This window comes from Heptranchias perlo, chromosome 9 (genome assembly GCF_035084215.1).
Source record: "Heptranchias perlo isolate sHepPer1 chromosome 9, sHepPer1.hap1, whole genome shotgun sequence".
Lineage (NCBI taxonomy): Eukaryota > Metazoa > Chordata > Chondrichthyes > Hexanchiformes > Hexanchidae > Heptranchias > Heptranchias perlo.
Window position 1 is genome coordinate 69,714,363 of NC_090333.1, and position 12,382 is coordinate 69,726,744.

Below are 12,382 nucleotides of genomic sequence, written 5' to 3' on the forward strand. Positions count from 1 at the left end.
TTTTATCTCAAAAATTCTTTGTTCTTTGATTCAAGGAACACCGTTTTAAAGTAACAGCGAGAATTAAGCTCTTTATTTCATTTTAACCTGAATTAGTTCTATTTACATATGGTTTGTACGCATGGTGTCTGTCTTCTGCCAGTTCAGAAAGAACTCGAGCATATGGTTCACAGGCCATAATACTTTCAGTCCATACTGTAACGATAGTAGGTTCATTGTTCATCCTGTGACAATGCCAACCCAGATTTTTGTTGCATGAGGTCGAGTTTCAGTTCGTAGGAAGTGCGGGCTTGCCATTGAATTGACTTCTACGGTAAGCACACATCATACGTATTGGAAAGTAGCCCCAAGTAGCAATACTGTCACGGTTCCAAGGTGGTGAACCTGGTGAAGTAGCACTGTGTATATTCTCGGGCAGGTGGGAGGGAAAGAAAGGGTACCTTTATACGTTATATTTTATCGACCATTGGTAGTAGAATCACTAACTCACCCGTTTCTCCGACTAATAACTGGGTTTGGGATTGCTGCTTTAAAACAACTCACCTGGGCTGTCATACCGCACCAGAAATTTGAGTACAAAGTGCGAGAGTCCAGCATGGGGGCAACAACAGTCAAGTTTTCAGCTATCATCAAATTCAGTGTCTGCTCATTTGTCAGGAGGTTATCTGTATCTACAAACTGGAAGAAAAAAAAAGATGAGGAAAAACATTCAGTCATTTGCTATTGATAAAAGACTGTCTTGTGCCACTTAATGGTGTTTGTTTTTCCCAAATAATAATGATTAGTCAACACTCTTATATCCAAGTCTAGTTACATAAAACCTTTATAGACTGACCCAACCCGTTCCACACAACAGGAATTCGAGTAGAATTGTCCTATTTAGCTCTGACTGAAGGTCTGTGGTTAGAGATAATGTCCTGAATACATATTCTCCAAATTATTTTGCAGCACAAGTGTTGCAAATTGTTTCAATTCCAAATTATTTAAAAAACTGACCTTACAACTCTGGTACTGTACAAGAAAATGAATCCGCCAAAACAGAGATAATGGAGCACCTCTGATGGCTGAGAGGTTAAATGTTCAGCATGGTACAGAACCATTCATATCAGGCATACGTACTGATCTTAGGGTTGCCAACTCTGGTTGGACGTATTCCTGGAGGTATCGTCACATGACCCAACCGCCCCGCGCCCACATTCCCGCCATTGGTCGTCCGGCACGTCCATCCTCGCAGTGCTCCGCCTTCTCACGCCAATTGGAAAGTGAACAGACTCTTCGTTACCCGTTTGGATGATTCTTGACTGTTAGTCAAACAACTTTTCTCTCCCATCTTCAATATTTTTATAACTAATAAATGTAAGCGTTCACACATTGTTTTTTTTAACGCCCCCACGATTATTCTCCAGAGTTGCTGCAAGCATTGCCCAGGAGATTAATCTTTAATTCCTGGAGACACCAGGACAATCCTGGAGGGTTGGCAACCCTAACTGATCTCAGCTGTGGGTGGTGGGGTGGCGGGGGATGTGCAGGAGGGGGGGTTACAATTGGCTTAACTGTGGAGGGTACAAAAAAGAAAGTCAGCGACAGGTCCTAGTCCTAATTCCTATTCGGTGATGCTTCAGGTGAGAACAGCAACATGTTGACTGTGATACCCCTATGGTTTGAATAGCCTGTCGATTCAGACTGTTGGAACCAGACGGTTGGGGATACATGTGGAACCGCACTGCAGCCTGGCTAATGTTGTAGTAAAGACGGGGAGATAATTGGAAAACGAAAACCAAGAATGACAATAAAATGAAGGCCCCGAATGCAGCCGGAACCCCGTGCCTCCTCCCCCTGTGCTGTTTCTCTGCAAGTCGACCTGGCCAATCCTGGCGGCATGTCCATTCAAACAAAATTTGCCCCCGTTACCCCCCGAAAGGCTGTAACGGCCTCCTTCCCCTCCCTGTTGTCTGATTATTGAGATTGCCCCCCTCCTTCAGCTGAATGACATTTAGGGACTGACAGCTGAAGGAAAAAATAAATACTTGCCCCCCCACCAGCTGCAATACTTTCTGGGGCTAGCAGCTGTAGGACCAATCAACTCCTCCTCCTGTTGAAGGACTATTTGGGGCTGGCACCCCTCTCCTTCTTGCTGAAAGGCTTTTCAGACTTGGACAACCCCTCCCTTTGAAGTTGTAGGAACAATCCTCCAAACTCATAACCAGTGCTAGGTGTTGCTTTTTATTCTTTATCTCCTTCACTCAATCATATATTCCCTCACATACAGGCAAACCCTGCAGCATAACACAAGACATGGGGGGGGGCGAAATTGGTCTTTGTCACAGTTGAAGTCAACGGAAAAGAAAACCGAGCGGACTGTAAAAGGGGCGGCCGATTCACGAGCCCCCGCTTTGCCCCACTGCCAAAGACCAATTTCACCTGCCCCCCAACATGTCAACCTCTGTTTCAAGAAGGGGGTGATTGGTCTTACCATTAACATTCTAAAATGTGTTCTGTTTCTATTTCAATAAGAAGAGCTTGATCCCAATGACTAGCCTGAAACTATCAGCTCATAGCTCCCTGCATCACCCACTCCGACAGTGGCATGCACGAGCACAGAGGCCTCCAGTGCAGGAGTGTTGGTTGGTGAGCTGCAGGACAGAGCGCTCGATGAAGCACAGGGCTCGGTGAAGGGGAGCAAGTGCAGATGGAATTGTCAGTGCAAAGACCTTAGTATTGGACTGTCTCTTCATATATTCCACCAAAAAGACAGCTGGTAAGCAATTGAGCTGGAAGTGTTTTTGTCATCCTGAGTGACAATTGACGAATAGGACTCCTGATTGGTTTGAAAGAGACTGTAACCTGAAAGAAGTTTCACTCACCAGGATGTAGTCAGCCCACTTCTCCCTCGCAGTGTTCAGTGCCGTTTGCCTGAGTTTCATCACATGTGAGAACCTGGAATTGGTCCAGTGTTTTGGCCCTATTTCATCAGCATAGTACCTGGAAGCCAACCAAAGGCTGCTGGATCAGTGGTAGCATCAAAACCCATCTTGGAAGGACACAGTAACAGACCTCCGCTGACACTTCGGGGAGTGAAATTCAACTTTGGTGGGCGCGCGTTAATGGAAAAGAAGTTAGGGCAGGGCATATAACAGACGGCCAGTTCGCCACCACCAGTGTTAAATTGTTCCACCCCCCCACCCCCACCCCCACCCCCATTTCCTCTCTCACAAAGGAGAAGGTGATTTCCTGAGCCAAGTCAACCTCTTATTAAAGCAAAAAAAGAATTCTGAAGAGCATTCAAGTAAGAGAAATGCTGCTGCAAGGATCAGTGCGGCCGGCAATTTCATTCAAAGATAAGGAAAGGTCACTGGGCCCATTGAAATGCATTACCCTAGTCCCATTAACCCTCTCATGGCATCTATTGTATTCTGAGTAACATCACTGTCATGCAACATGCCAGCTGATTCAAGAGGATGATTAACACTGAGTGCCCTCTAATTAAAGTTAGATTTGTGGCAGCATGTTGTGTAGGTGTGGAATGCACAATTAACTGCTCACACATTCTCTCTATTTGGCCATCCTGCTTTGCATTGCTTTAAGTTGGGATATACTCTTTTTATTAAACAACAAGGAGACACTGGGTTGCCCCAGTGTCATCAATCAGAAATCGAACAAAAGTGCCTGCTTTTAAAGGGGCACAACCAATAGGAAACTAAAATCATAAAGAACAAAGTAAACTTATCAAATTAAATCAGAATATTATTTTCTGTGCCGACTACACACTCCAGTCCCTGTGGTGCCCACCGGTCACGGATGGCCTTGAGCGTACCGGAGGACACTGCGTGCTCCTTCTCCAGGGCAACCCGGGCATGGGAAAAGCCACGGACGAGAGGCAGGCAGCCAGTGCGGTCAAGCCCACTGACCGTGTCCAATGTACATTGGGTTATATTAGTTTGCTAATCTTATGAATCGCTTTCCTTTACAACTCTACCGAGTGGGCCTGTCCAGCCTGTTCTTTCTTCCACTCTGACAATTGTAATGCCATCCCTTTCCATACATGGGGAATTGGTCTCTTTATTACACAAGTATCTTTTACATAAAGATGTTCTCACTGCTGTACAGCTCTGTGTAGTTGTGTTCACCGTCGACTGTTAATTATAATCTTTCAGTCAATAGAGCTCAAGAAGCTGAACAGGTACGACACTGACTGAACGAACACTTCACTTGTACAGGACAGACACCTAGTTATTTATCCATTTCTGTACATATTAAAGGACAAAGTAGATCCAAATTAGATCGAACTTTTGATATTACTTTATCCCTTTTTGTTTATTTCCCTTTTCAGTTTGCATTGTGCACCACCACTTGGCTGAGAAGCAGGTAGATCGAACTCAGGCAGTCACCAGAGGGCTGCGTGATGTTTCTCCTTTTTTACAAGCTCTTCTGTTCCTGGCAGTTTTTTGTTCCCCTGACAACACAGTTGAGATGGGAATTTGCATTGAGGGGAACCATGCAGATGAACTCGCACTCTTTCTTACTTTGGCGCATGCAATGTTGCAACAATGCAATCATGTACTGCATTACTGGCACTCGGAAACCTGCAGCTTTGAATCCTGAGTCTTTTGACTTTTAGGAAACTATTGAGCTTATCGGATACCAAGTTTCTACTACATGACTTTAAATTAATGTGTTGCGTCTGATTTCAAATGATTTATTTACGGATATAAGTTGGAGTGCGATTATTAGACCAGAAGTTAATACGTTGATACCTATTACACATCATGCAGAGAATCTACAGGAACCTGTGGGAGAACCTACAACATTTTTTTTACTTTGGACTGTTGAAATAAACAGCTCGGCCTCCTCTAGGGTAAATACCCTAACTCTTATTTAGAATAGGATGTCAAACCTCATTACTGCAAATTCATTGGGTGCTACAAAGCAATTCCTCTTATTTATTCTTAGGTTAGATGTGGCCCAGGAATTTGGAGCTGGATTTCCTCCACTGATTATAATGGATCTCCTCCATAGACTATAAAGGATCTCCACCACCGACTATAATGGATCTCCCCCAATGACTATAATGGATCTCCCCCAATGACGATAATGGATCCCTTCACTGATTATAATGGACCTCCTCCAATGACTATAATGGACCTCCTCCATGGACTATGATGGATCTCCCCCATTGATTGTAATGGATCTCCTTCATTGTTTATAATGGACCTTCTCCACTGCATTTGATGGATCTTCTCCATTGATTATAATGGCTCTCCAGCATTGATTATAATGGATGTCCTCCACTGACTATAATGGATCTCATCCACTGACCACAATGGATCTTCTCCATTGATTATGATGAATCTCCTCCACTGACTATAATGGATCTACTCCACTGACCACAATTGATCTCCTCCACGATTATTATTGATCTCCTCTACCGACTATAATGGATCTCCTCCACTGACTATAATGGATCTCCTCCACTGATTATAATGGATCTTCTCCATTGATAACAATGGATCTCTGTCACTGACTGTAATGGATCTCCCTCACTGACTATAATGGATCTTCTCCATTGATTTTAATGGATCTACTCCACTGACTATAATGGATCTCCTTTATTGAATATAATGGATCGTCTCCATTGATTATAATGGATCTCTGTCACTGACTGTAATGGATCTCCTCCACAAACTATAATGGATCTATTCCACTGACTATAATGGATCTCCTATATTGAATATAATGGATCTTCTCCATTGATTATAATGGATATCCTCCACTGACTTTAATGGGGCTCCTCCACTGACTATAATGGATCTCCTACATTGAATATAATGGATCTTCTCCATTGATTATAATGTATTTTCCTCCACTGACTTTAAAGGGTCGCCTCCACTGACAATAATGGATCTCCGCACCAGACTATAATGGATCACCTCCATTCATTTTAATGGAAATCCTCCTTTGTTTATAACAGATCTCCTCCACTGCCTATAATGAATTTCTTCCACTGACTATAAAGATATCCTTCACCAACTAAAATGAATCTCCTCCATTGACTATAACGAATCTCCTCCACTGACGACAATGAATTTCCTCACTGACTATAATGAATCTCCTCCATTGACCATAATGAATCTCCTCTATTGACTATAATGAATCTCCTCCATTGACTATAATGAATCTCCTCCATTGACTATAATGAATCTCCTCCACTGACTATAATTAATTTCATCCATTGACTATAATGAATCTCCTCCACTGACTATAATGAATCTCCTCCACTGACTATAATGAATCTCCTCCATTGACTATAATGAATTTCCTCCATTGACAATAATGAATCTCCTCCATTGACTATAATAAATCTCCTCCACTGACTATAATGAATCTCCTCCACTGACGATAATGAATCTCCTCCATTGACTATAATGAATCTCCTCCACAGACTATAATGAATTTCCTCCATTGACTATAATGAATCTCCTCCATTGACTATAATGAATTTCCTCCATTGACCATAATGAATTTCCTCACTGACTATAATGAATATCCTCCATTGACCATAATGAATCTCCTCCACTGACTATAATGAATCTCCTCCATTGACTATAATGAATCTCCTCCATTGACGATAATGAATTTCCTCACTGACTATAATGAATATCCTCCACTGACTATAATGAATCTCCTCCATTGACTATAATGAATTTCCTCATTGACTATAATGAATATCCTCCACTGACTATAATGAATCTCCTCCATTGACTATAATGAATCTCATCCATTGACCATAATGAATCTCCTCCATTGACTATAATGAATCTCCTCCATTGACCATAATGAATCTCCTCCATTGACTATAATGAATCTCCTCCATTGACAAAAATGAATTTCCTCCATTGTCCATAATGAATCTCCTCCATTCACGATAATGAATCTCCTCCATTGACCATATTAAATTTCCTCACTGACTATAATGAATTTCCTCCATTGACTCGAATGAATCTCCTCCATTGACTATAATGAATCTCCTCCATTGACGACAATGAATTTCCTCCATTGACTATAATGAATCTCCTCCATTGACTATAATGAATTTCCTCCATTGTCCATAATGAATCTCCTCCATTGACTATAATGAATCTCCTCCATTGACTCTAATGAATTTCCTCCATTGTCCATAATGAATCTCCTCCATTCACTATAATGAATCTCCTCCATTGACCAGAATGAATCTCCTACATTGACCATAATGAATGTCCTCCATTGACTATCATGAATCTCCTCCATTGACCATAATGAATCTCCTCCGTTGACCATAATGAATCTCCTCCATTGACTATAATGAATTTCCTCACTGACGATAATGAATATCCTCCATTGACTATAATGAATTTCCTCACTGACTATAATGAATATCCTCCATTGACCAGAATGAATCTCCTCCATTGACTATAATGAATTTCCTCACTGACTATAATGAATATCCTCCATTGCCCACAATGAATCTCCTACATTGACTATAATGAATTTCCTCACTGACTATAATGAATCTCCTCCATTCACTATAATGAATCTCCTCCATTGACCATAATGAATCTCCTCCATTGACCATAATGAATCTCCTCCATTGACTATAATGAATCTCCTCCATTGACCATAATGAATCTCCTCCATTGACCATAATGAATCTCCTCCATTGACTATAATGAATTTCCTCACTGACTATAATGAATCTCCTCCATTGACTAGAACAAATTTCCTCACTGACTATAATGAATATCCTCCATTGACTATAATGAATTTCCTCCATTGACAACAATGAATCTCCTCCATTGACTATAATGAATCTCCTCCACTGACTATAATGAATCTCCTCCACTGACTATAATGAATCTCCTCCATTGACGATAATGAATCTCCTCCACAGACTATAATGAATTTCCTCCATTGATCATAATGAATCTCCTCCATTGACTATAATGAATCTCCTCCATTGACTATAATGAATTTCCTCCATTGACTATAATGAATTGCCTCACTGACTATAATGAATATCCTCCATTGACCATAATGAATCTCCTCCACTGACTATAATGAATCTCCTCCATTGACTATAATGAATCTCCTCCATTGACTATAATGAATTTCCTCACTGACTATAATGAATATCCTCCACTGACTATAATGAATCTCCTCCACTGACTATAATGAATCTCATCCATTGACTATAATGAATCTCCTCCATTGACTATAATGAATCTCCTCCATTGACTATAATGAATTTGCTCACTGACTATAATGAATATCCTCCATTGACCATAATGAATCTCCTCCACAGACTATAATGAATTTCCTCCATTGACCATAATGAATCTCCTCCATTGACTATAATGAATCTCCTCCATTGACTATAATGAATTTCCTCACTCACTACAATGAATATCCTCCATTGACTACAATGAATCTCCTCCATTGACTATAATGAATTTCCTCACCGACTATAATGAATCTCCTCCATTGACTACAATGAATCTACTCCACTGACTATAATGAATCTCCTCCACTGACTATAATGAATCTCCTCCACTGACTATAATGAATCTCCTCCATTGACTATAATGAATCTCCTCCATTGACAATAATGTATCTCCTCACTGACTATAATGAATCTCCTCCATTGACTATAATGAATTTCCTCACTGACTATAATGAATCTCCTCCACTGACTATAATGAATCTCCTCCATTGACCAAAATGAATCTCCTCCATTGACTATAATGAATCTCCTCACTGACTATAATGAATCTCCTCCACTGACTGTAATGAACTTCATCCATTGACTATAATGAATCTCCTCCACTGACTATAATGAATCTCCTCCATTGACGATAATGAATCTCCTCCAGTGACTATAATGAATCTCCTCCACTGACTATAATGAATCTCCTCCACTGACTTTAAAGAATCTCCTCCATTGACTACAATGAATCTCCTCCATTGACTATAATGAATTTCCTCCATTGACTATAATGAATCTTCTCCACTGACTATAATGAATCTCCTCCATTGACTATAATGAATCTCCTCCATTGACTATAATGAATCTCCTCCACTGACTATAATGAATCTCCTCCACTGACTATAATGAATTTCATCCACTGACTATAATGAATCTCCTCCATTGACTATAATGAATCTCCTCCACTGACTATAATGAATCTCCTCCATTGACTATAATGAATCTCCTCCACTGACTATAATGAATCTCCTCCATTGACGATAATGAATCTCCTCCATTGGCTATAATGAATCTCCTCCACTGACTATAATGAATCTCCTCCATTGACTATAATGAATTTCTTCCATTGACAATAATGAATCTTCTCCACTGACTATAATGAATCTCCTCAACTGACGAAAATGAATCTCCTCCATTGACTATAATGAATCTCCTCCACTGACTATAATGAATTTCATCCATTGACTATAATGAATCTCCTCCATTGACCAAAATTAATCTCCTCCACTGACTATAATGAATTTCATCCATTGAGTATAATGAGTCTCCTCCATTGACTATAATGAATTTCATCCATTGACTATAATGAATCTCCTCCATTGACTATAATGAATCTCCTCCATTGACCAAAATGAATCTCCTCCACTGACTATAATGAATTTCATGCATTGAGTATAATGAATCTCCTCCATTGATTATAATGAATTTCATCCATTGACTATAATGAATCTCCTCCATTGACTATAATGAATCTCCTCCATTGACCAAAATGAATCTCCTCCACTGACTATAATGAATTTCATCCACTGACTATAATGAATCTCCTCCACTGACTATAATGAATTTCCTCCACTGACTATAACGAATCTCCTCCACTGACTATAATGAATCTCCTCCATTGACCATAATGGATCACCTCCACTGACTATAATGAATCTCGTCCACTGACGATAATGAATCTCCTCCATTGACTATAATGAATCTCCTCCACTGACTATAATGAATCTCCTCCATTGACTATAATGAATCTCCTCCACTGACTATAATGAATCTCCTCCACTGACTATAATCAATCTCCTCCATTGACTACAATGAATCTCCTCCATTGACTATAATGAATCTCCTCCATTGACTATAATGAATCTCCTCCATTGACTATAATGAATCTCCTCCATTGACTATAATGAATCACCTCCACTGACTATAATGAATTTCCTCCACTGACTATAATGAATCTCCTCCACTGACTATAATGAATCTCCTCCATTGACTATAATGAATCTCCTCCATTGACTATAATGAATCTCCTCCATTGACTATAATGAATCTCCTCCACTGACTATAATGAATCTCCACCATTGACTATAATGAATCTCCACCATTGACTATAATGAATCTCCTCCACTGACTATAATGAATTTCATCCACTGACTATAATGAATCTCCTCCACTGACGATAATGAATTTCCTCCACTGACTATAACGAATCTCCTCCACTGACTACAATGAATCTCCTCCATTGACTATAATGAATCACCTCCACTGACTATAATGAATCTCGTCCACTGACGATAATGAATCTCCTCCATTGACTATAATGAATCTCCTCCACTGACTATAATGAATCTCCTCCATTGACTATAATGAATCTCCTCCACTGACTATAATGAATCTCCTCCACTGACTATAATCAATCTCCTCCATTGACTATAATGAATCTCCTCCATTGACTATAATGAATCTCCTCCATTGACTATAATGAATCTCCTCCATTGACTATAATGAATCTCCTCCATTGACTATAATGAATCACCTCCACTGACTATAATGAATCTCCACCATTGACTATAATGAATCTCCTCCACTGACTATAATGAATCTCCTCCATTGACTATAATGAATCTCCTCCATTGACTATAATGAATCTCCTCCATTGACTATAATGAATCTCCTCCACTGACTATAATGAATCTCCTCCATTGACTATAATGAATTTCATCCACTGACTATAATGAATCTCCTCCATTGAATATAATGAATCTCCTCCATTGACTATAATGAATCTCCTCCATTGACTATAATGAATTTCCTCCACTGACTATAACGAATCTCCTCCACTGACTACAATGAATCTCCTCCATTGACTATAATGAATCACCTCCACTGACTATAATGAATCTCGTCCACTGACGATAATGAATCTCCTCCATTGACTATAATGAATCTCCTCCACTGACTATAATGAATCTCCTCCATTGACTATAATGAATCTCCTCCACTGACTATAATGAATCTCCTCCACTGACTATAATCAATCTCCTCCATTGACTATAATGAATCTCCTCCATTGACTATAATGAATCTCCTCCATTGACTATAATGAATCTCCTCCATTGACTATAATGAATCTCCTCCATTGACTATAATGAATCACCTCCACTGACTATAATGAATCTCCACCATTGACTATAATGAATCTCCTCCACTGACTATAATGAATCTCCTCCATTGACTATAATGAATCTCCTCCATTGACTATAATGAATCTCCACCATTGACTATAATGAATCTCCTCCACTGACTATAATGAATCTCCTCCATTGACTATAATGAATTTCATCCACTGACTATAATGAATCTCCTCCATTGAATATAATGAATCTCCTCCACTGACAATAATGAATTTCATCCACTGACTATAATGAATCTCGTCCATTGGCTATAATGAATTTCCTCCATTGACTGTAATGAATCTCCTCCATTGACTATGATGAATTTCCTCCATTGACTATAATGAATCTCCTCCACTGACTATAATGAATTTCATCCACTGACTATAATGAATCTCCTCCATTGACTATAATGAATCTCCTCCATTGACTATAATGAATCTCCTCCATTGACTATCATGAATCTCCTCCACTGACTATAATGAATCTCCTCCATTGACTATAATGAATCTCCTCCACTGACTATAATGAATCTCCTCCACTGAATATAATGAATCTCCTCCATTGACTATAATGAATCTCCTCCACTGACTATAATGAATCTCCTCCACTGACTATAATGAATTTCATCCACTGACTATAATGAATCTCCCCCATTGACTAGAATGAATCTCCTCCACTGACTATAATGAATCTCCTCCATTGACTATAATGAATCTCCTCCACTGACTATAATGAATCTCCTCCATTGACTATAATGAATCTCCTCCACTGACTATAATGAATCTCCTCCACTGACTATAATGAATTTCATCCACTGACTATAATGAATCTCCTCCACTGACCAAAATTAATTTCATCCATTGACTATAATGAATCTCCTCCATTGACTATAATGAATCTCCTCCATTGACTA

The 12,382-nt window shown here is 39.6% G+C and overlaps 1 protein-coding gene across 1 annotated transcript in view; it reads right to left on the reverse strand.

Moving 5' to 3' along the window:
• Positions 1 to 12,382, reverse strand: part of LOC137325527 (procollagen galactosyltransferase 2-like) — a 262,241-nt gene that overhangs the window by 73,712 nt on the left and 176,147 nt on the right. The window contains exons 3-4 of the mRNA XM_067990730.1: positions 2,865 to 2,982; positions 544 to 678 (exon numbers count right to left, since the gene is read on the reverse strand). Coding sequence (XP_067846831.1) covers positions 544 to 678; positions 2,865 to 2,982 — 253 coding nt within the window. The remainder of the gene's footprint in view (positions 1 to 543; positions 679 to 2,864; positions 2,983 to 12,382) is intronic.